Here is a 26,905-nt window from a genome sequence, read left to right on the forward strand (position 1 = left end):
AAGGAATACTTGTGTACTGCAACATTTTTTTATTTTTATTTTTTCCCAATAGTGTCTAGTACACAACCATGAACAATTGACATTCACATAAATGGTTGAATAGCATTTGTAATCCAATATTGAGTATACAATAGGGTTAAATGGACCAGTCCCTCACTATCACATTGGAGGAGGAAATATAGCTGTGAAATATAGATAAAAGTATGTAAACAAATACAAAACAAAACAAATATAGATAAAACTATGCAAACAAATACAAGAATAAATGATTACATAAATAAATAATTGTAAAATAAATGTAAATATATTTAAAAAAATGTATTCAATGAATTATTATTACTAATTTAATTAATACATTAGTTAAAAAAAAGATTTTAAATCTTTGTATAACAACTCATTTATAATTAACTGATTATTACATACACAAGTTACTGTTTTACAGCTAAAATATATATATATATATATATATATATATATATATATATATATATATATATATATATATTATATCTTAGATGTTTACTGAGTTTAAACTGAACAGAGATGACATAGCTGAATTCAATGATGAACTGCCTTTAACTATCATTTTGCATTATTGACACACTGTTTTCCAAATGAATGTTGTTCAGTGCTTTGACGCAATGTATTTTGTTTAAAGCACTATATAAATAAAGGTGATTGATTGATTGATTGATACTAAGTTCCTTCTATTCTCTGTTAAAACACCCAATAATATTTAAAATATTAATAAGCTTAATATGTATAAAATCATAATTTATTGGGTACTTTCAATTGGGAAGTTGCTGTGCCTAAATCTAACCCCGAAATTTAACTTATGTATATATATTATCTTTTTTATTTATTGAAAAAGTATAAGTTAAAAAAATCTATATTTTATATTTTCTTTGTAAATTAGAAACTATGCTAAAAATGTCCTGCATTTTCCATGTCACTACCAAAACATATATTTTAGTCCAATGGCTGAGACTGAAATTAACTACACCCCTACATTTATGATCAAGAAATCTCTCTCTCTCTCTCTCTCTCTCTCTCTCTCTCTCTCTCTCTCTCTCTCTCTCACTCTCATAGCTAAGTAGATTGGCCCATCATTTTAAAGGTAAATGTGTTTAAAAATCTGTGTGTAAATCTAAGGAATGTCACTACCAAACACCTTTGTCAATATCAAAAAATTTGATATACTTTAGGTACTGAAATCTTTTTTTGGGGTGATGATCAAGTTCATAAATGTTCACATAATCTTCATATTTGGGGGAAATAAACAAAAGTTTAGTATAGTAATGCAAGTTTTAAGTCTTTTAGTATGTTTTAGTAGCATTTTAGTGTGCAAGTTAAAACTCTGTAATGTGATGTGGGCGCTACCAAAGCATTACCATCACTACCGAAAAATATGTGCAGTCACTACCAAAACATGGGATGTTTTGTCAAATATAAAGTATACTAAATTATTAACTAAGATGTTATAATAGTTTTTTGTTCAATGTTCAAACTAATGAATACATCAATTTTTAATCAGTATGATTTTTCCCTTTTACAAAGGAAAATTGGATTCAAAATACAAATCAAATTTCATAAATTATACTTGCAATATTGTAAAAAATAAGATTTTTATTGATTTACTTCTAAAATATACTATATATATATATATATATATATATATATATATATATATATATATATATATATATATATATATATATATATATATATAAAAATGTAGATGTAAGCAAAATCTTAATAGTTCAATATAGGCTAATCCCTCCATTTAAATTATAATTACTGTATTTCTGTAGTGATACATTTGGGGAGAAGATAAATATTCCTGAACTTCCTGTATCTATCTGAAAATACAATATGAGATTGAACTAGACAATTACTAGAAATATGTACCTTGGATACTTGACAATTTACATACATACAATTTTTGGGGGATGTTTTTAACTCTGTCTTTGGATCAATTCTGTAGAATGGCCAATACACACACACACACACACACACACACACAAACTTATATATATAAATATATATTTTACATTCATTTAGATTATTCACTCAATTCATTCATTATTATTTTATGCAGGTTAATGCATTCTTTAACAGGAAATCTCAATGCAGGAGTGGAATGTTTATATACACACTCTCTTGCCTCAGCAACTAAAATAAATGAAGATTCTGGGAAACTGGAAGTCAACCCACACTCTACCTGCCATCATTGAGATTACTGTCGCTCACCCGTCTCATTGGCCCAGTCTGTAATCTCCTGCAGCCCGCCTACAGCTGTCGGGACTGGAGACAAATCAGACAGACACTGGGAAGAGGCGTTTCTAGAGCTGTTTTTAACAGTGAGAGTGACCTAACCATAATGTGCATCAACTATCTGTTTTTAAATGCCACCCACAGATGGGCTACAGATATACAGACTCAATGGGAAACAGAAGGCAAAGTTAACACAGGTGATGAAACAAAGCTAGAGAGAGCTAGAGCCGAGCATCAGCAGTCTCCACGTTGCAATTTATTCTGACCAAGAAGCGCCCAACTGCTCAAGATATAATATGGTCAACCAACCAGAGTTTGCTTTATATTTGGCATTTAGGGACAAGTAAATGTGTAACTTGGCATAACTCAAAGATCTGTTTTTGGATATCTTGTTGAATCGTTTTTCATTCTTGATTCGCTGTCAGGTATCTCACAAATTGTGTCAAATTCAGACACTATTTGAAGCAGCTGAGAAAGGTCACAATGCAAATTATGCACAGAACAAGAAAAATAAGCTGGTAAAATCTGAACTGGAACATGACAGGTTTTGATTTTGGTCTTGCAAATCCAGCATTTTACACACAGCATATTGGGATACATAAAATTTAAGTCAAGTGATGTTGTGTGGGTTCACAACATCTCAGACATCTTCACAGCAGGGTGCTGGAGCCATTCACACAAAAGTGTTCTGTAAATGGAGAGCTCTTCCTGGGTCTGCTGGAGAGCACCCACACTAGGGGACAAGCAGGAAAAGACAGGAAGCATGTGGTATTCTGGCAGACTGTTAAAGACTGCTTCCCTGCTGAGACACTGTCTACAAACATAGCCGAGCACCACATAGAGAATGTGTGTGTCTACCTTCCTCAGGCCACATACACAAATACCATCCGTGTACACAGACTCACGTGAGGAACGTATCTGTAGAAAACGATAGACTCTGTTGGCACACAGTGATGCAGCAGGATCTGGTCCAAACTGGTTACTTCCTTTCTGAAAGGGATAGTTTACTCAAAAAGGACAATTCTGTTATCATTTACCCACTTCAAGTTGTTCCAAACCTGTATGAATATCTTTCTTCTGTTGAACACAAAAGAAGATATTTTGAAGAATGTTGGAAACCAAATAGTTTTTTTCCCATATTATGGCCGTCAGCGGCTACTATCAACTGTTTGGTGACTCGAGGGTGAGTAAATGATGACAGATTTTTTTTTTCTGGATCCTGCTGGATTACTGAGTGCCCAGAGTGAGTGGTGTTTTCTACAGATATGTTCATTGGGCCTCATTCATGAAACATTCGGAAATATATGAGTAAATTCGGAGTAACTGACACATTACCGAAAATTCTCCTCTGAAATCACAAATACATGGTAAAGGTCAGATTTGATAGTTAAATGTGTGTATGTTAATTAATTTTAATCATCCGTAATAGGGCACGCATGCATAGTCATTCACAATTAGCATATTCCCCTCCTATGAATTAAAGCTACGCAGATGACGCATCTAGGAATGGTGTGGAATCCTCTGGACTCAATTCTCAGGTTTTGCATTTTTCTGGAGTGACACGCTGTTTGCTATGATTTGGAATATTCACGGCAGTAACATGTTACGAGTTATTTTATTTTGAAGAATATTACTGAATATAAAAATGCAGTTACCAGCAATATCAACTTCTCCATTGTAGTGCTGTACAATTATGATGGTTGGTCAATGTAGTGTTTGCCCCGCAGGTTCAGATGCAGATAACATTTATGAACTTGATCATCTTCAATAAAAACCCATCTAACAAAAACGGCAAACACAGTTGATCTAATTCAAATGAGAAAGAAGTGTGATTCAAATATGAAATTCATAAAAAAAAAGCCAAGAGTACTGGATCATGACCCGAGCCATGAACTACTGACCCTGTTGAGATGATGCCATAGTAAACACTGTGGTCTATCACAAGTGGGTCACTTAACATGAATAAGACTTGCAGGAAAAGCAGACTTCAATCAATCCAGTTTGAATTCCACTAAAGTATCATTTTCATAGCAATAAGGGGATGACACTCAGGGTACATCTGTTTCCTTGGAGCACTGACACATGGGTCAGGGATCAAATGTCAGGGGGTCACAGCTTACCTCTGGGTTCCTCTGCCTGCTTGGCCAGCTTGCGGAGGGCGGCAGCAAATCCCGAGTGGGTGGACTGAGATGCAGGACTGCCATTGGGCACAATAGAACCGTTGAGGGGGGACGGGGTGAGGGGACTGACTGTTGCCGTGGTGCGGGTCGCCGTGGAAATCATGCCTAACGATGGTGACTTTGGCTCATGGCTCATGCCTGAAGGAGACAGAGAAGCGGAGTGGGACATTAAAAGCAATAAACAGGAAATACATGGACCCTGTACTCATGGTTTGACTCACTGAGGAGAGGACGTAAAAAGCCTGACACAAAAAGCACTGTCTGACCCTAACAGCTGCAGGACAGAGGTGAAGAAGAAGAGGTCAAAGATTATGCCCAAGGTCAGCTTGTCTGTCTGCCAGGATTCACACACACACACACACACTCTAAGAGTATATATACCAAAACATATAAACCATGAATGGATTAAACATGCTGTGTTTCATTTACACTAATTAAATACAGAATGACAAAAAAATATATATATATATATATTAATAATTAAAAAATAATAATAAATCCATACGCAGAAGTGATGTGTTAAATCTGGACTAAGAATAGAAGAACACAGGCCTGGAAAAATGCATGTAAGCATCTCTACTATTAGATCGAGAGAAAGAGACCTTTTACCACTAACTTACTGGTGCCCAATCAGGCCCTGTTCTGGCCAGACATCAAGGAAAGCCCCGAGTAGCTAGGCTGGTTTTGGGGTCACCTGATATCGATCAGATGTGTTTTAAAGAAAACGCATAACTTGAAAAATTGGAGAAAGGATGCAAAATGCAGCAATTTACACAAATATATAGTATGTGTGTGTTCAGAAAGAATAAGCTGTTTTCTGCTACATATACTCAAGTATACGTGATGCTCCACACAAACTCCATCTCCAGAACTGTTCTGAGAGTTCACCAAGCATCTGGAAAATAATGCTTCTGTAAAAAAAATACACTTAGTTTTCTGCCAAAATAAAACATTCGTTTATTTTAAAAGAAACTGACAGATATGTATTACTATTGTAGAGTTAAATGCAATAATTTAAATATAACGTTTTGATATCATAAAAAAAGCATTGTGCTGTTTACCTTTTATAAACAAAGAATCAGCTTTAAAATTCTGCTGAATTCAAACATGAGCGATCACTTTAGTGCCACAGTTCAAGCAGTATGTGAACCCATAATTTCTTTCTCTTTACTTATATAGTATAAAATAAACATGAATGGACATCAACATGTCTCATGTAATCCCTCATTCAGTGTTTCAAAGTTCGGAAAATTCATACAGTTGTAAACAATACCATCTAACAATACATTTACCTTGGAATAACCATTCAGCTTCCATAAACTCATTGTTCAGCTAGAAAAAAATAACTATTAAGAAGAGCATTTTGTTAAATATCCATATGGCGCTATTGCATATTGACATTTTTATTTAATCTGATGACAGTTGTGTACATAAGAAAGAATGCAAGAGGCTAAAGATAAAATTCCACACCTCCTATATAAGTGTTACTAATGAAGAAAACCAATCAGGATCTGTGCAATATATATTGAGAAGGAGGAGAAGAACTCCTTGGCCAAGTGACACATGACAGTATGACTGAAAAAAGTTTATTTTGTGGACCATAAAATTATTTGGCACCTATTTTAGTTTCTTATAGGAGCCAATGGCTCCTTAATTAATCTTTCTGTCTGGAGCCCTGAACAAAAGTGCAGCAGTGTTTGCAAGAGAAACATTTAATGCTGTCGTAAACACAGATCCAGTACAAATATGCAAGAAAACAACAACAACAACAACAAAAAAACATCATCGGCAGCTTTAGATATTCTAAAATGAATAAAACAATACATAAAATCAACAAATGTGTTTTCAATACAAAACAATGACCAAGAGGCTCCATGTTTGTTTGTGGGCAGGATATATGTTACATATAGTAACAATCAGTGAGGTCATGCTTTTTCTTTCACGGCAGTAGAAACATAGCCAATCACAGATCACCACCATTTCAGTAAAAACAGGGGTGCGAGAGGCAGACATACAGATAGAAGAGCTCTCTGAAGAACCGTTCACCCACTGCACTACACACAAACCACTCAGAACAGTTAATAATGAAACAAACAACAGCAGCAACGGACCACTGATCCTCAGACTGACCCTTCACACAGCGCGGATGCACAGCACAACTTTGTTCACATACCAGCTCACAGATGCATGATGGGAGTCGCAAACACAATAGCACACAATCACAACACCTTTAAATTAATGTCAAGCACAATGTCTCCATGTACTTCCTTAGTTCACAAACTGTCGCTCTTTCAGAAAAAAAAAAAAAAAACGTTTGGAGCTTATCAAACAAAGCAACACACACACACACACACACAGACACACACAATCCCTTTCGTCAAGTGAAAGGTTCAGTGTAGCAGCTGGTGCAATGTCACATGACCCTCCTCCTCTCCACCCATAATTCCTCTGCCCCTTTGAGATAACACAGAAAGAGAGACAGGGGAGGGGATCCCCTGTCTTTCTCTCCACACACTTCTGTGTGTGTTCATGAAGATCCTGATCCAGAGGTGGTGACATGTTCTGACATGCTCTTCCACCAAAACAATTTCCTTCCCCCATGTCTCGCTCTCTTAAAGGCACATCTATGCTCCACCCCCTTCCTAAACTGCAAAACAGATGAGAACAAGCACTAATGGGCAATTCACACCAGCAAGACTTTTTTGTACCACTTCCAGCCATTTAATAAAAATAAATAAATGTGTGTACCCCTTCATTCTGGTTGTTGCACTTTTGTGTCTTCATATGGGAAGGGGTCATGGATCAGCTGTTATAGGCATCATTTGTTTTTAAAGGAAAGGAACATAAGATGCTGTAACATGTAAAACTAGGTATTTGCACTAATTAAGCATCTAAACTGCTGTTTAAGTGAAACTTTGTAACAATTTCAAAAAAAAAAAACTTTAAAAAAAAAAAACTTTAAAATATCTTACTTCCTAATCGCAACATAAGCTGGATAAAAACCAAGAAGCACCATTTCATCACAACTGCTTAAAGTAAATGATATATTATCATTATATCACAACTTTCCTACATAAATAAATCGGTTTTACAACCAGCATTTTAATGCAGGAGAGCATCAACATAACTATCACGTTTAGCAATGGATTATTGTTCATTTAAGCACAGGAATGAGTGCAGCATGATAAACTTTCATGTAGTTATCACGATCAATCAGAGTTATCACGATCAATTCCACTATACCCCGAGATGCATTAACACAACTGATTTGCATAAAATCGTGAGTTTCAACTAGCCAACACAAAGGCAATGTGTGTGTTTTAGGTGTGTGCAGGAAATGAAGGGTTAAACAGAAGACTAGAAGTCATCACCACAGGCCACAATGACTCAGTTCTCTTTCCTCTGTTGATGCTCACAGATTTCTCACAGAGAGACAAAGAGAACGAGGAAAGGAACTGAGCTCAATTCAACAACATGGCTCATTTCGCAGCATACATGCTCAAACAACTATGTACCTCACACACAAACCTTAAGGGGTTTTCCCTTGGTAGGACAAATACAGACTAGTATTGTCTTTTTTTTTTACTTTAGTATTGACTTGGTACTGAAGTACTTCTACTTTTGACTTTCTTATTTCCTTCATCCCTAATAAATTATATATTGGTTTACACCTAATTGAGCATCATGAAATTATGAAACATACAATTTAACATCAGTTTATAAAAAAAAAAAAAAAAGAGGACCCAATGAAATGTTATTTTCCAAATTCCACTTTCAATTAAAATGTTTCTGTATTCCTTATTAATTAAATAATAATCTATTGATCAAAAAGCATGTCAAACCATTTTTTTGTTTAAAATAAATTATTTGGCTAATATTTTAACAATTATAGGGCCTTAGATGTTTTAATAAATCAGAAATTCTGTTGTCTTTTTTGGTTCATGATTTAGAGAGAAAAAAACAGCAGTTTTCGTACATAGCGAAATGCGGGAAAAAAGTCTTTTTGCGCTTGAATATTTACAGAGTATAAATAGTCAAAATTTAATTGATTGTCCAGCCCTACTTTATTTTTTAATCATCCAAAATGTGCTAAATTGTGTGACATTTTCTGTTTCAGATATAACTATGACGTGCCGTTCCCCAGTAGAGGGAGCTATCATCTGTACATGTTTCGGTTGGACATCTACCTCATTGTTCTTCAGATGATGTAGATACCACAAATGCAACAAAAACTCATCAAGCCAGCAGAGTCTCATAACCAGTTTTAAATACCTCCCTGCTCCCGACTCATTGAACGACCATGGATAAATGTTTACAAATCTATACTAATCTGCCGTAATGTGAACACCGTCGAGCCGCATTGCCTTTTAGACACAATGACAGGCACAGGCCACAGCATAACAAAGCACACAAGGGCTCTAGTGAGCAGCCCACTTCTGACCTGACCATGCGTAAACACACACAGAGGCAATAATCCCGGTGGCTCCGCTATGCTGCAGCCTACTGTTGAGATAAGAGGTGTGCTGCCCTGGAGAGCGTTTAATCTTTAACCAGCAACAGATTTGCCTATCAGCTCATTAAAGCAGTCCAGATCTGCAGGACAGAGCTATCTACTGTCTTTCATCTGGAATTACCCATGTATGTGCGTGACTCAGACTAACATGGCCCTCGGGGAGAATGTGTGAGGATATACACAAGACATACAAACACATGCTTGACCCTGAATGACTGGTTTTATCACTGTAGTCTGAAAAGATGAGATGGCACACAGTTTCACACACACACACACACACACACACACATTGCAAAAGGTATAACTACAGTCTGCACAAAACCAACACAACACTCCCTTTCCACAGAGCACTATCTGTAACTGCATGCAGACTCATCTTTACGACACGCACACAGCAACAGTCTGCTCATATGCTGACCGACACATGAGATAATGTCACAACATTCACCCTCTTCTCGTTTTCAGGCCTATACCATTTTGGTGGATAGAGAGACAGAGTATGCGGCAAACAGAAGACTTTAGCCTAATAATATGCAAATGGTACCACACTGATACATGCCTCATATGAAGGTAGGTAAATACAATGCAGAAACTGTAAAATTTAATATATCTCCTGTGCTAGTTGGTGCAGTTATCAAATTACCCCTGTGATGAATGAGAAGCACATTATGATCAAAAGATAACGATTTGAATTATGAGTAATGTGACAATTCTGAAAAAAACACTCATGCTTTCTGGTATCACCAGATAAGGGACTGATAAATGCTACTGGAGAGAATGAAATACATGAGCTACTTTAGCCTTGCAGCTATACACACAGACACACACACACACCATATGACATTCAGCGGATCTGGCAGCTGGCTGTGGCACTTCCAGGTGGTTCATAATGAAGCCTTTCTCCTGTTTGTGTGTGTGTGTGTGTGTATGTGAGTGTGTGTGTGTGTGTGTGTATGTGTGTGTGTCTCCCAAGTACACAACCTATTATAAACAGCAATAGCAGAACAACAGTGTGTGAGCACTGTAGGGAGTGAAGAATGCACCCTTTTTATGTATTGTGTGTATGTAGAGGATTTTGGGCCACCACTGTTGTAGTCCCTAAGGGTTTCCTGTCAGCTGAGGACAGTAGACTAGTGTAGGCTTTCCGGAGACTGAGCCGTAACTGATATGGTGACGTTAAACTCTTTCAAACTGCCCTGCTGTGTCACCCCAGTGACCCCACCGAATGACCCCCAAGCCCTCTGACACACTTACACACCAAGACATGATGGTCACAGACTTGGACAACACACACACACACAGAGTAAGCGCTATGTTGTATGAAACTCAGGCTGATAAGACAAGGTCCGGGCATGTGTGTGTCTTATCTCCGGCTTCAGTGCCACTCTCGCTGCGTTTGTTTAGCCGTGTCTTATCGCCACCAGAGGGATTACAGCAGCTACTGTCACACACTGCTGCTGTGTTCTCAACGCTTGCGTCTGGGGCCAAAACTGCTTTTATATCACAATGTCACACAGACAAACCAGCTCAAATCCACTGAGTCGTCCATCCAGGTTTCCCCCCTAAAAACTAATGACAACCAAAAGACCCCACAATTTAACAACATGAAATCGGTTTACTTTCTGAATAAATGTCTCTTCCTATTTGTTATATATATATATATCTCATGCATTCAAAATCATTTTGGTAAACACGTTTTAAAGAGTGTCATATTTGGTCATTCGACTTTCCTAAAAACCTAAAAATGCTATGCCATTTTTTTCTATTAGGCAGCTCTAGAAAATATTTTGTTTTTGTAAACTTTCATCCAAATATTATAGCCTTGTTTGCCTCAGCAGATGTAATCAAGGCAGCTTTATATTCTATCAAATTGAACAGTTATGCTGCACTAGGTTGTCTTCAGAGCCATAAGCTTCTGTTTACTGTCGTATTACACCATATCAAATTCACCTTTGAAAACATGATTTCTCTGGCATGTTTTAGCGACACACAACACTGCTGCGTCTGATACGAAGGTGCTGTTAAAAGGTGTGGTTTCCAGGTCGCGGATGCTGAATGCTGCAACATGTCGAGGCCGATCTGGTGTCAAAGATAACATCAGATAACAGCTGTGAGCCGGGGACGCCCGACACCGCCCGCCCTGAACATTACCCAGCATGCCTAAGCATTTGCATATGCAGGGCTATGGCTGTGTTTGACTAAGGCGGATAGGCAAATCAGAGTAGACTCTCTATGTGAGCTGAGGTCGTCACGAGATTGAACGATATGTAACTGACGGTTGCTTGAGCATGCGTGTGGTCTGTTGTGTGACTGCCTTGTAGCTACAGCTAGCACAGGAAGTGCTCACTTAGCTACTTTCTATTCATACCTACGCTATGTGGTTTGGTACAGCCACACAAAATGAGAAAATAAATGTGTGTGCTCAGTGTAGTCAAAGACAAACCCCAGAGGGCACTATCACACATACAGGCGAAGACTACATGAGAGGAAAAGATCAGAAGACAGTGTGAAACTAGAAACATAACCATAAAAACAGAGCTTTTGGTTCCAATGCCTCCCTTCTCGTGTTTACTAATTTACAACAGAGAATATGAAGGCAGGTGTTCTGAAAACACATGGTTATGTCTCTAGTTTCTTGTCATTCGTGCAGTTCATGTAACAGCTGACGTTTAATGGTTGGATGAATGAAAGTAAAACGCGTCGCATCTTATATAAAATCCATCTGTTGAGACTCATTACAGAACATCAAACAAAAACGCAGAGAAGAAAAGAGGAAGTCTGTCAAAAGTATACTGAAAGTGTCTCGCGGTTAACAAAAGGCAGCAAGGCTGGAGGTGTGAAATATACAAAATATTTCCACTGCAGAAAGCTCATCTGCTCGCATTTCAGTGTACTCAAAAAAAGACATTTTTAGCATTATCGCTAATTATTGCTTTGTGTTTCCAAACACTTTTTTTTCCTATATTGAGTAATGCTGTGCACATTATGTTTCATCTAATAAAATCCAATCTGTGTGATATACTAAGTGAAGGGACATAGAGAGTAGTGTGCTCAGAGACCACAGGACAATGATGAGAGTGCTCGTTTGCTTCCATGAGGATAAATGCTAAGCGTTACATGAAAAAAAAGGAGCAAGAGGGAGGGGCAAGGGTTCGAGAGGGCAGCAGGGGGTGTCTGTGAGCTTTTCAGCGGGGGTTTGCCCTCTGCAACGGCCCACAGCAGACAGGTGCTTTACGACATGTTGACACAGCTGCTCTGCCACTTCCTGTTGATCCTTCTACACAAGTCGACAAGCATGAGGACCCCCACGCGGGCACCCAAAGAGAATACCCATCCCAATTATTTCAGAAAATCTGTTGTCCACAAGAAGGAAAAAAATAAGTAAACTAAAACCTTGACACTTGGCAGGAACGCAGCCTCATTAAAAAATAAATCTGCCCGCTGTTCTGGTGTGCATCTCAAGAAAGCTGCTCCTTTCGTATTGCCATCAGAGTAAGGTCACAGCTTCGAGAGTTAGTCAAATGTGAGTTCAAAAAAGGCAAATGTGCCGTGCCTCCTCCGGCATAGGGCTATGAAAACACATGCAAATGCAGGGGTGTGTTAGTGACCTCTCTACTGGAAGTCTTTTCAAGGATTTGGCTGTGATGAGGACATGCAAAACTGGGTCAGTCTTTTTCTTTAGGCGCTGAATGTAAACACCAGAGAATACAGCGGCAGGCTTAATTACTTTTACAAGATCCACAGCTGCCTTGTACTGCCGACAAACTGTCATCACGTTCAGAAAATGACAGGCGACATTACAACAACATAGGACAGTTATTAGATATTGGAAGAAAGGAATAAATAAAATCAGAAGAGACCCTGCTTTCCATAAAGCAAATAACTAAGCATTTACCAAATTATGTACTAATGAAACTATTGTTGTAGACCTTTATGTAGCCTACACAACAGTAGGAGAATGCTAAAGAAGAGATTACTTGACCAGGATGCTTTTCAAGAACGTTAAGTTCTGATATGTAATTAATTTAATTTAGGCATATTACATGCCTAAATCTCCAGCACATGAATATCCTGTGTGAATGGATATTATGAGACTATCGCACGGTCTGTATATGATAAGGGCACATGAGCCAGAAGTCCAGGTATGTATGTATAGCCTATAAGTAAATAAGGGCATGGGCTTTTGGCTAAGAGATAGATAGATAGATAGATAGATAGATAGATAGATAGATAGATAGATAGATAGATAGATAGATAGATAGATAGATAGATAGATAGATAGATAGATAGATAGATAGATAGATAGATAGAACAATTTTAAAAGAATATAAAAACAGTAGGTTTATTAGAGACACCATTCACGCAAAGAATTTATAATAAGCATGAATAAGCTTATTGTTCATGATATATTCTAATTGTGAATACAACGAGCAGAATATTTCAAAACCCTATAAACTACCTAGAAAGCTGCATTTTGGGACATCATAGTAGCATCATCAGCCGCTGACTCATGACGCCCTAAATTCCTGCTGTCTAGAAAGGGAACTGACTAGGTTTTGAGACGCAGCCCTGGTTATGACTCTAATAATCGCTACTAACACATATGCTTATTTTCAGAAAGAATAAAAGCAGTTATATCCTATTGGGATAAATGTTTATTTGTCCGCGTAACGAAAGCAAACACACACACACACAAACACACACACATTAAACAATACACACGCGCGCGCGCTAGCGCACACACACAATACACACGCACGCTCTCGTTGAGCGCTGACTCTCTTTATACTGCGACGGTTCCTTCTCTTTCCCTTATATAAAGCCATTATTTACACTATCAATCTTTTAAAACGCTATAATACATAGATAAATATTCAATCTTCTCACCTGTAAAGAGAGTAAAAGCTTATTTCCGTTTTATAAATGGAAAAGAGATGCGTTTATCCATCGTATCACAAAGCTCAGCAGTACATTGTTGACACACTCGTCGACGGAGAGCCGAGCGGAGCCGGTGAGGGGAGGAGCTTCCTGTCTGATGTGGGAAGGGCTTACGTGAGGAGTTTCCCGCCTCAGGGGAAAGACGTAACCAATCCTTCTACATCAAGTGGGGTGCGTGACTGCATGCTACGTAGCTACGTCAGCGTGACCAAATTGATATTCATGAGATAACACTTTAGCATAGTAAGGAGAAGGGGGAGGGGTAACGAGCACCTGCTCTCATGCGGACCCCACATTTAGTGCTACTGTTTCGAAATAAATTGTCTTCATACAAAATGAGAAATATCAACAGCAGAACAAGAAAAGGACACTAAACGGTGGACAAGTGTATGATTATAACTTATTTATTGAGTGTAATAGCTATAGTCTATTACATACGCAATATATACGATACAACATAACTTCTCATAAAGATGGTTTGAAACAATATGTATTGTGATGAGCCAAATACAAATTAATTTGACTTAAAGTGAGATTTGGTGAAATGAGCAGCAGGGGGCAGCACATCCTCTCCCCCATCAAGGATTCTCAATTCAAAAGTGTTCATAACATCCTTTAGGGACACTGTCAGTGACATTACAGTATTTTGAGTCCACACACTTCCTCATACCAAACATATGCATTCAATACAGCAACTGGATAAAAACTCTGATATCCTGAAATTTTAAGAACTGCAAAGTTAAAACTTGGAGCAACCTCCAAAAGCTGGTTTTCTTGGTGTCCATCGACATCTCAACTAGCTCAGTTTCATTAGAAAGATGCTGTCTTCACACAGTCTTACTAGTGAACAGCATGGCTCTGTGATTCCATCAGCCTCACATTAGAACTAACCAGCATGAACAGCAAAAGCTGATGTTTTTAGCAGGGCATATGCCTCCTTTAGATCACATTAAGACCGTCCCTGCTTATCTGATTGTCAGCTACTGCTACGAAAGGTGCATATATATTTTCCCTGTGTTCTACATTTCCAGTGTTCTTCTTCTGAAGTTTTAGTGTAATGTTAATTTCTGCCACCAACTGGTAAGGAGTGTGAATCAGATTTAATAACCTTTCTCTTTATTGAATTGTGAACAAAACTATATTCTCCTGTTAAATCAAAATTCGTTTAGAAAGTTTAGAAAAGAGTTTCTTTCATTTTCATATTTGGGACAGATTAAAACATCATCATCATCACATGTTCTCAGTTTACAATTCCGTTTCCCTGTTCTACACAGTGTAATATTAGGAGCATTTTGTGTGTGTGTGTGTCTCTGTGTGTGTTACTCTAATTTAAATTTTTTTGAATGTCATAAAATGAACTACTTGTTCTGTCCTCCTCACACAATTTTGCTCCTCATTTGTTAATTATACTCTTTGTTTCAGTCTTCCTATATTTCACATTTATGCCTATATCAGTGTTATCTCATTTTGTTTTATTCATACACTAGAGCTGGTAACCATACAAATATAGCATGCACTTACTGTAATTCCATGATCTGAATCCTATATAACATTTGTAATATTTCAGTATCCCAGGATGTTTTCTTTACTTTCAGCATGTTCACAGGTTTAACCCTATGTTAACCTAACCGTAGCCCAAACCCTAAGTCTAAACCTGGGAACATGGGATCCTTTGTCATGTTCATAATTGACCTATATGTAAGCCCCTCTTAATTACTGTTGCAAAAAAGCAAACGCAGTTGCAAGCTGTATTACAATGACAGCTGTCAGTGAAAACCTTATCCCAAGATGTTTTTGATAAATCTTGGACACAAAAGGACAACCATTCAACAGGGACTTAAATATGGCATAGAGGGATATATAAAAGATTTTAAAATAAATATTGTGGCTATTAATTTGGAAACAAAGGTTAACAGATCTGAAAAGCCCTTAGCCTCCGTGTCGCCAAGGAGAAATGTAGCATGCTATGTTACAGCTTTATTATTCTATCTGCATGCCTGCCGGACAGCCGCACCAACCAGAAATGGGAAGATTACTTTAAAAATGTATTCAGTACAAATTACTAATTACCAGGTACAGATAGATTTTTGAGACTTTTTTTCTCACATTTTCTGAGCTGATGTTTCTGAAGAATCAGTGAAATGGATTTAAACATGAAAAAATTAACTCTTGTTGGTTGCTTAACCCAAAAAGGACATGTGGACACGTGGAAAATTCAAATTCAAAATCCAAAATTCATATAAGGTATCTTTGATCATGTGAATCATTTATATCTTATTTAGTTTGTTTTCAAGCAATGGAGTATATGCATTTGATGGCTATGTGCGAGAATGCTACAGACCTGTCACCTACAGCAGTATTCTCCTCTGATCAAAACAGCCTAATTTATTTTGTTTGTTACACACTGAACATTTAAAAACACTAGCAAGCCCCCCACTGTCACAAAGCATATCTGTAATCTGTATTGTAAATGAATACAGCTCTTCTTCATTTGTGCCAACCATTTAACGGCATTCTAAATATTGTGTTGCTTCTCAAGCCAGCATTTCTGTAACACAGCATCAAAAGCCAGTGAAAGAGAGGTCATAATGTACATGAAGCAGGCTAATTCTTCATGACATTAAACATTCATGACCTGATGAATGCTGTTAGGATGTTTTCCAAAAACACACCTTTACATTCCATATTCCATAGTGTAAAGTGAAGTTCATCTCAGCATGGGGTCTGAAGTGTCAAAATCACCCCACACATTCTGTAATTTAGATCAGCCTCTCTCTTTCTTGCTATGGCCTGGGGCAGCTTTCTCTTAATTTAATAAAGGGCTTAAGCTTCAACCCACTTTTGAAGGATCTTACTACTATTGAATTCATTGCAATACATCACCCACTGGAGACAAGGCTGTGGGCAGTGAGTGGGCCCTGAATGAATGAATTAACGAAGAACTCGAAAGAGAGAATATCGGTCTCTGGTAACCTGCTCCAAAAACCTCATGTCAAATCTATACATTAAGGTAGCTATCTTCTTATCATATATCATTTTTCTCAGTAAAATCATATTATGTTGTGCATATGCTTATAGAGCATTTGGCTTTCACACTAAGCTTAACCCTAGGTCAATGCCTTTTTAACTCAGAGTTAAGGCCATCATTTTCAAAGAGATGTAGCACTCTAGGTTAATTAGCTCTGTGTCTCACTCAATGTTAATCACCTTTTAAATATATGCAAATTAAGTCAATGAGCTTTAACCCAGGGTTTACAAATGTAGTTTGAAATATGGAAATTATACTGCCAAGAATTAATTACTAACCCAGAACAAATGCGCAGTGTTAAATATGAAGATTACAAACACATACATTAAAAATAATTTTCTTAAAAATGACATTTTTAAATGCCTTGTGCATGGAATTGTATCACTGATTTTAATGGGTTCAATTAGTTTCTGACCAATAGAAGAGATTTCTTATTAAACAGCACTGATGAGGAAGATCAATGCACAGTTTTTCTAGACAACATAAAACATACTTCAAACATTTTCCTTTTATTTAGCATTCAGTAGTATTGCTTTAATTATTAAAATATTTGAATTTGAATTATTCTATAGCCATTGCCACAGATACAGATATAAATATTTGTATAACTGAAGTCAGAATAGAACAGTTTGTGTGCTTGTAAAGGTAAGACATGAAGGCTATAGCCTCTGCTGCAGCTCAGCTAAAACAGACGGTCTATTCCCAATGCATGCTCATCAAAGACCCGCCGACCTTCCTCTGCAAACATACACACAGTGAACTAGCTCACTGTTTGTCTTTATCTTTATAACATCGAACAGCTTTCAGAGACTTTCATGTCTGTAGTACAGCTCAAGCAGGATTTGGCCTTTTTTTACACACATACTGACACAGCAGGCTTTCAGTAGGGATCTGGATCATTCATCACCCAACAGTTTGACCTCAGGTTCATAAGGTCATGACAGACGGTCAAAGACAGAGTGGAGGAAGAGGCAGGCTATCTGTGGTGGGCAGCAAGAGCAGACTACAGTTCAGTGAATGCTTTAAAGTCAGACAGAAAGCCAGCACTGCACAATTTTAAAGAGTGAATTTAACTCCCTCAGAGTTCAAATTAACACTTACCCAGTGTATATATGGAAACCACTGGGAAAGTGTTAAACTAACAACTTTGAAAGAGTTAACATTAAAACTCTGACAGTGCTACTAAGAAACAAAAAAAAAATGTACAAATCAACCCACTAAACAATACACGTTTCCTTATTTATTTATTTATTTGTTTTTTAATTTTTTAATGGAACATTGTAATTCTTTTTCCCTGCATCAAAATATCTTCACATTCAGTTTTTTCAATACTTATAAAGAAAATGTTCTTACAACAACTGAAACATCGCACAAAATACTTATTTATTATTTTGTCTTAATGTCATAAGTTTTATGATGCTTACATTTATCAGCTTAAACAACAGCATGTCATTCATTACCATCCCCGCTGAATGCATATTAAAGCTCAATGAACAAAGTCTTTGCTAATGGTATTCGGACCATTTGGAGCAGTTTTCAGCACAACGAGTTGCATTTCTCTGCAGTTTTCAACCAAGCAAGATATCCACTTACACTTGCAGCATCACAAAAGTGCTCCTGAAAAAAAATAAAATAATAATTATACATAAAATAAAATTAATAATAATAAAAAAGGTATTGGTGGTTGGTCTCTGTGCATGACTGCACGTTCATGAGACTCCATTAGCACAGTTCACTCTGATTCACCCAGGAAATGCACACAAGCAGTGAAAAATCCAGATTAATAAAAATGCAGCATGAAAAACATGTTTTCTTCACTGAGGTAAATATATCTGCTGTGTTCGTCACAACAGGAAATTATCAAAAAAATTTCATTATGACTGTCATGAAAGTCCAGTTCCAGTCCGGTGTCACGTGTCAGTGAAGAAAATTTAAAATACTGTGAACAAAATACTACTTTATTTGGAATTTCAAGGTGTTGTTTTTTCATGACGCATCTTGATTTTTCACTGCTTGTGTGCATTTCCTGGGTGAATCATAGTGAACTGTGCTAATGGAGTCTCATGAATGTGCAGTCATGCACAGAGACCAACCACCAGGTCAGGATATTTGCTAAATAATATGTTAAATTTCAGTTTGTTTTTACCCAGACCTTATCGTATACCCACAAAACACTTGGAATATACAGCATGTTTAGCATGGGACCACTTTGTGATACTTTTGCATCTTGTTTAACAGCTTGATTTCGATCGCCATAAACTGACATTATAAGGACAAGTATGTTTAGGAAATAAAAAATAATCATTTTGGACCAAAAAAGAAAGAAAGCCATACAGCATTAGAGCAACACAAGGGTTTAGCAAATGATGACTCAATTTTAATTTTTGGGTTAGTAAGGGATAGTTCACCCCAAAAGGATAGTTCAACCCAAAATAAAAATAAAACAAAAATAATGACTTTATTTGACAATTCTTCTCCCTTGAGTCTCCCTGTGCTTCCATTAACAAGAGTATGGCGATGCATGCGCTGCGCCTTGTTAACGTGCAAAGGAATGTACACGCATGCATCGTGGTACTCTCATGAATGGTGGCAGACGTTAAGCAGAAGATAAGAAATTGTTGAATAATGTTGTCATTATTGTTTTCTTTGTAGACAAAAATATCTCGTAAATTCATAAAATTATGGTTGAACCACTGATGTCACATGGACCATTTTAATGATGTCCTTACTATGTTTCTGTGAATTGACAATGATAGGACCCTTGCTGTCTATGGGGCAGAAAGCGCTCGGATTTCATCAAAAATATCTTTACAAATAATTTTTTTTTGCGAAGATGAACGAAGGTCTTAAAATGTTTAGCACAAATAATGCTTCATATGGCTTAATGTACCAAGACAGTGAAAAAGACAAAATTATAAACCATATTCTACGTGCAGATATGCACATAAGCCCAAAATGTGAATGCTACGCATTTTTTATTACACGTTAACTGTTTTCCTCTCATATAAAGAACTTAATGTACCAGGACAGTGATATTACATAACCACATTATGTACACACTTTACTAATAAAGCATAATATCTCCAGAAAACTGATGAACCCAAAATATTAACTTTACTGTCTTAATGCACAAACGTTTTCTTCATTACGATTTTCTAAAGGGAGGAAAACGCTTAACAAGTTGCGTTATATTCTGGCCTCATCTGCATGTCTTTCAGCATCACTGTCTTACTACATTAAACCAGTTTTCAAATAGGTGTGTCGTACCTTCACATTCTCTACAGAGAAATTGAGTATATTGAAAATAGCTATTTTCAAATTAATTCAAAGGAAACAGCACTAAAATATAAAATAGTGATACATCAACATTATGAAAACTCACAATTCATGCTTAATGAAATCATGAAATTTAGTCACGCAAGACACAAGAACTAATGACTGATATAGCTATTTAGATTTGGTTAAATAACATTATAAATGAAGTAAAACACTTGGTGTTTCCATGGTAAAAGCGACCTCCGCATCTGCACTGCATATCAATTCAAATGCATCTGTGAGAAACATTTAGGCAGTCACAGCATATAAATATCATCAGTACTTAATATTATTTTATAAAATACATATTGTAAATGAGGTGAAACACTTACTTCCGGTGTTTTCCTTGCTTAAAACCAACTTCCCCATCTGTGAGTGAAATGGGATGTCTCTGAGAAAAAGTTTAGAAGCGCACAACACATAAATACCGCTATAAATCAACATGATGTTATTAAATACATATATTTTAAATGAGGTAAAACACCTACCTCATTTAAAAACGGGGTGTTTCCCGTTTAAAAACGAAGTCCTTGTCGATTCAAATGCATCTGTGAGAAACGCTAGTCTCGTTTAGGGTACACACAGCATATAAATGTAATCATAAAATCATCTTATAAAATACATCGGGAGTCAAAGAAAATGGCGCCTGTGAAAAATATTTCAGATGGGTTAGTCTTGCACACAAGCAAATGTCCCGGATGTGACTAATAAGACACAACAGTGTTAATAAGGGTGACTCTGTATTTACCAGAGGGTACTATTTACACAAGCTATAGTGTTAATCATTAGAAATGTAACCCCACAACCTTAACTCTTTAATCTAAAAGTCCTTAACACTCAGATTTCAACACCAGAGATTTTACTGTAAGGGGACGGGCTGGAAATTCTAGCTTTGAGAGCAGTTTGCTAATTGTAGTTGTATTTACTGGACGGCCTTTTTATTAAACAGCATGACTCAGCTGACAGAAAAAAAAATATTTTAAGTGGCCACGGCACTTAAAATGTTTATTTGAAGAATTCAGAAAGTCCTGCTCAAAGCAAAAATAGTATTTGTTGTAACAAAGCTGCAAAAACAATGTATTCTCCACTTCTGAAACTTTGTGAAATCAGCACATGAACACCTCCTCAGCAACACATCACACCTTCAGTCAACTCAAGAGTTAATTTATATGTGCCCAAAGTGAACACAGAAAGACATTCCCGACAGTGCACCGAATCCAGAAGTCACCATGAAAACAGACTCTGAGAGGTAGCGTCATACTTCAGTGATGCAGAACTTTATATGTTAATGATTGTAAACCAGTCTTGGCTCACAAAAATAATACAGCTTAAGTTCATTTTTTTTTAATTATTGAAATTCCATAAAAAGCTAATACAAATTCGATAAGGAAATGTTTAAGATTTATGAGGTAAAATAAACATTGTTTATGCCATAATTTTTTATGTCATCATTTTATAAATATAACATAATGCCTAATCTGTGAGATTCTCATCAAATAGAAACTCTTTTATATGAAATGGCAAAACGAATGGTTGTTCACATAAGACGTTTTTGATTGTTGGTCAATGTAAACATGCACATAATGGATGTCTTTGTTGATGAATTCAACTGTTTTGAACTTGAGTCTCTGAAAACCATTCTGTGATGTTTTTGTTAAACTATGAATAATTTAAATTCATTATTTAAAAATTAATCTGCAAATTGAGCTGGAATATTAGAAAGTATTTTGACAATAGAAAAATTATACCCTTCTGTAATGACACATTTGTGAGCAACTGTGTAACTTTTATTCAGTGCCTCTGTCACACACACACACACACTCACACACTGCTCTATTAACGTCAGACATTGCAGTAATGGCACAACGGCTGACCCGACTATTACACTGCTTCTCTCTGCTCAGCCCTTCTATTGATATACCATTGATCCAGCAAACCAACCGCGAACAGACACTGCCCCACTCTGTACATACACTCACTCACATCTGGAATGTACACTCACCTATGGGCATCATTTTGTTGGTTGAAGTCTGGCTGATTGTGATGCCACATAAATATAACATTAATACTGTAATATTCACAATAGTAAGTTATCCTGCTATGTGGCATTAGACACACCACACTGACTTCTTGTTAATATACAATAACAGACAGACCAGATATTTGACCTTTTACTATCTTAATAAATAAATGGCACGTGGAAACCCAGTATTATGATCAAATTATGTCCATATTAAATTGACTGTAGTCATCAAATTAATTGTGCAAGGCAGTGACACATTTTATTTGATAACTTTGTTTTTACAGTTTCTGTAAGTTTTGGGATATTTTAGGTTAGTAGATAAATGTTTCAATCTGAAGTTGTAAATCAGCCATGACTTGTTAGTCTATTTATAAACTTTTTGCATAATGCAAGGAGTCATGAATTAAAAACCAGCCATGGTAAGAAGTGGCAGGACACATAAATGATGTCTATGCCCACGGCACACACAAATGAACTGCACACCTGGAAACCATTCTTCTTCTTGTGTGCTACACTGTTGTTAAATTAATCATAGCCTGATCACTCAGCTCTAGTACTACAAAAACAGCCTGCTGCTGTCATTACTGGCCTGTCATTAGTACAGTGGATACTATAAAATCTTAAAAAGTGCTCAAATATCACGTGCAGTAGCATTCAGAACACACTGTGTTGTAACTGGCCCCAAGAAACCCATGAACCAATGTTTTTTGACATATTTTGAGGCACCAGCATTTTAATTTGCACACACTTTAATTCTGTCACTTAAATTAACTTAACACTGCATACATAAAATAGTGCATATATAACTTGTATGCACTATTTTGTTTTGTGCAATAACCATTCTTTGAAGCTGTGTGCATGTATATGTGTATGTATTTGTGTGTGTTGATGGAGGAAATTAATATAGCATCATGAAAGCAGAAAAAATGGCCCCAGCTCTGTAATGTATCTCAAAAGTGTATTTCAAATTGTATATCTGCATACTCCCAAAATACCTTACTCTAAAATCAAAATCCATAACTTGTCATAATTTCTGAGGTGATGGGTGTGTATAGAATAAAAGCTCTCATTGGCTCCGCCCACAGAACAGATGTCCATCTGGATCCAAGGAACTGTTTCGGCCAAAGCAATTATTTGTCAAATTATTACATACCACTGCATAATCTCCACCAGAATAACTGATACACAAGGGATTATAGGAGGTGTTTTAAATAATGATAGACAAAGACGAGGGATGGGGAATAAATGTGAAGTATTTTCTGATGACCGCAGTACCCCATATGACACATTCACATTTTAAACAGTGGAGCTCAGTATTTTTTCAAGGGCAGGGAAGCACAGATATTACTTACAGTACAAGTGGTAAAATATGTAGTGAGATCTACTGTATCTGCAGTTTTGCTCATGAGAGCTGATTCTTAAAATAAGACGGGAAACATTTATTGAAGGCTTAATGTCAAATGAACAATAAGATGCTTCTTCCCTTCGTCTCTCATAGACACCCAGTGAAGCACATCATTTGTTCAAGAACCATTTGTTGTGTGTAGACCACTTGTCCAATAAACATCAATCATTGCTCTATTAAAATCAATGGTACAGGAAGCAGGGCTTCAGGAAGGGTTCTCTGGACAAATGAATCCTACACACAGATTTATGTAAGTTGATCCAGACAGCCTAATATTTAGCTCTCTCTCTCTCTCTCTCTCTCTCTCTCTCTCTCTCTATATATATATATATATATATATATATTTAAGGTATGTTGACAATTTGAGGATCCAGTGGCATTTTAGTCACAAGCTATTTTGCATGCTTTCATTGGCTAAATATTTGTAAAACCCACAAAAAGACGTAAAGATGACTAGCATTGCTTAATAATAACAACAACAACGACGACAAAATATAATAGCTATAGGAAGCTTTGATAATTTTCCACAGCCCGCCTGACAACCTGTTACGACACACTACTGTACTGTATTCTTCAATGGATAAAGTTTTGGGAAACCCAGGCATCCTGTACAGTCTTCACCAAAGTAATCACCATTGATTTCAAAACACAACCATAAGGAAATCGTTAATAAATGTGAATTGCTATTAACACACAATCAGGAGTTGGCAGTGAGAAAGAGTCATGATATAAATTGGATAAGGATAAAGAATTCCTGTGACATTACTGAAAAAGGAAAAACACGCAGATGTAATAGAGAAAAGGGAATTATCCTGAGCAAAGTAGTTGTAAGATGTCTTGTGGTTGATAAGTTCCTAATGGAAGAGGGCAGAGAGACAGAAAGAGACTACCCGAGAGAGAAATGGGCAAGTTCAAGCTCTCACTAATGGACTAATCATATTGATTTCTATTTAGCTGCCTACTCTGATGTTATTTATCATGATTAACAAAACCACCTCGCTCTCACCCTCTGTTTTTCTTGCTATTGCCCATTATTTAACTACTGGTGAATGCTGTCCTCAGTGTTTTCCTCCCCTCTTAACTGACCTTTTGACCCTCAGCTCTGAGCTGCCAAATAACCAAAGTGTATTGCGGTTTCGTCATACCATAAGCATATAATCCATCACGGTTTCAACATTACTGCCTTCACACCCTCCAACAAATGAACCTGACATGTTGCTTTTTACTGACATCTTCACCAGGGAAACATTAATGATTGTTCCTCCGGCTGTGCAGTATGACAGCATCATGGTTTCAGCTTAACTTGTTTCAGAGAAAATCTGATACATTTTCTGCTCATTTGCCCTCAAAATGGTATAGAGGAAAGAAATGGCATCCAAGCATTTTTGAGTATTCAACAGCAGTCCATGTAGGTTTGGGCTTGGTAACATCCCTCAATCCAAACATGTCAGGTTTAGATATTACACATCAAAGATGTACTGGCCTTGGTGTCATCAACAAAAAAAGTAAATGATTTCAGAGGCAGAGCAAGTTATTATATTTTGACGAAAGATTAAGAAGACTTTATTTCTTTACAATAGTATGCATAATAAGACAGATATATATGTATTAATAAATAAAATTGAATTAATTTAAACTTTATGTGTCGACTAAAATGCTTCCATGAAAGCATCCGGATGAGAGATCTGTAGATATTGTTTTTGTTATTAAGTGTCACATCTGTTCTGGGCTTATCTCATGACTCCATCTTGTCCTTTCACTGAAAATCAGTCTTTTTAAAGCTGCTGGGAGAAACAACACATTTCTGAAAAATGACAGAGAAGACATAGCAGGAAAATCAGGTGTGTAATAGGAGAATGTAATCTGCAATCACGACCCGGTCTAAATTTGGCACTTGACTGTTTTGTTGATTTGTAATTGCTGTTTACTATTGTTAATTTGATTAAGTTACATTAATTGTTAAATTCGTTTTTTTTTTCATATGGTTTTTCATGTGTCAAAAATATATATTCTTAAGGTGACTAACCCTTTCACATAACATGGGAGTTAAATTTATAACACCACTGTATTAATATTATGGTAGTATCTGAAAAAAAAAAAAAAAAAAAAAAAAAATAAATAAATAAATATATATATATATATATATATATATATATATATATATATATATATATATGTGTGTGTGTGTGTGTGTGTGTGTGTGTGTGTGTGTGTGTGTGTGTGTGTGTGTTTCCAAAGCGTTTTCTAGGGTATGCAGTTCAGTGTTAAAGGAAGATAAATAAATCACAAATGTGAAGAGACAGACTGTAGTTATGTTAAACATAATGGATAGTATATGCACAAAATATCCTGTACTTCCTGGTGGATTGGGTGTTAATAAGAGCTTTGGTGATGTTGACTCTTCATCCCTTCCATCAGCAGTTTAACGCGAAGAAGGGTTAATGAATAACAGTAATAAAGGGCAGACACTGCGTCTTAGTCCAGTCAGAACCAGGATTAAGAACTAACTGAAGAAAGCCACTATATCCTCATTGCATGTTTATGTAACTGTAATGTGGGATTGAATGCATTCAGTAATATGTGGTAAGAATGTAAACAGAAAATTCAGGATGTATGCTGCCAAAAGTAGTTGATAGTAAGGACCAAGCTGGGGTTTCTGTTGAGATTTACAGCATTTAACATCATTTAAGACCAGCCATTTGGATCATTCCAAACTCAAATGAGAATTCCAGTCCTAAACTGAAATAGAGCTGGTTGCCACAGGTATTCTGTTTACAAAAACTTTTATTTAAAAATAATCTATAGACCCTTAATTTCTTTTAGGCTTTCTTCTTCAATATTAAGGAAAAATATTTATTAAATATTTATCACTTAAGTGGTTATTTAAATATTACTAACTTATTTATACACGGTATCACAACAAAATGTAACATGAAGCAAACTGTGAATGTTGAGTGATTCACTTTACACCATTTACTATAGATTTGCTTTCCACTGATTGATCTCTTATATATTATACAGTAGATATCTATATTTTATCTTTAGTATAAATCCGTGTTTCCGCCCTGTTTTAAATCAACAAATGGTAACTTGTGTATCATCTAGAATTGCCCACTACCCACTCTTAAATATAACTTTGCTTACCCATTCATGTGGAAACTGTAATTATGATATTTCTGATTACATTTGAAGGGTGCATTTGAAATTTCGCTCTCTGTTTCTTTAAGTT

General features: G+C 36.4%; 1 protein-coding gene across 2 annotated transcripts in view; it reads right to left on the bottom strand.

Moving 5' to 3' along the window:
• gse1b (Gse1 coiled-coil protein b) overlaps positions 1-26,905 on the bottom strand; it is a 184,169-nt gene that overhangs the window by 20,494 nt on the left and 136,770 nt on the right. For both annotated transcript variants that reach the window (XM_026231233.1, XM_026231234.1), the window contains exon 3: positions 4,395-4,592. In XM_026231233.1, coding sequence (XP_026087018.1) covers positions 4,395-4,592 — 198 coding nt within the window. The remainder of the gene's footprint in view (positions 1-4,394; positions 4,593-26,905) is intronic.

This window comes from Carassius auratus, chromosome 43 (genome assembly GCF_003368295.1).
Source record: "Carassius auratus strain Wakin chromosome 43, ASM336829v1, whole genome shotgun sequence".
NCBI classification, from domain to species: domain Eukaryota; kingdom Metazoa; phylum Chordata; class Actinopteri; order Cypriniformes; family Cyprinidae; genus Carassius; species Carassius auratus.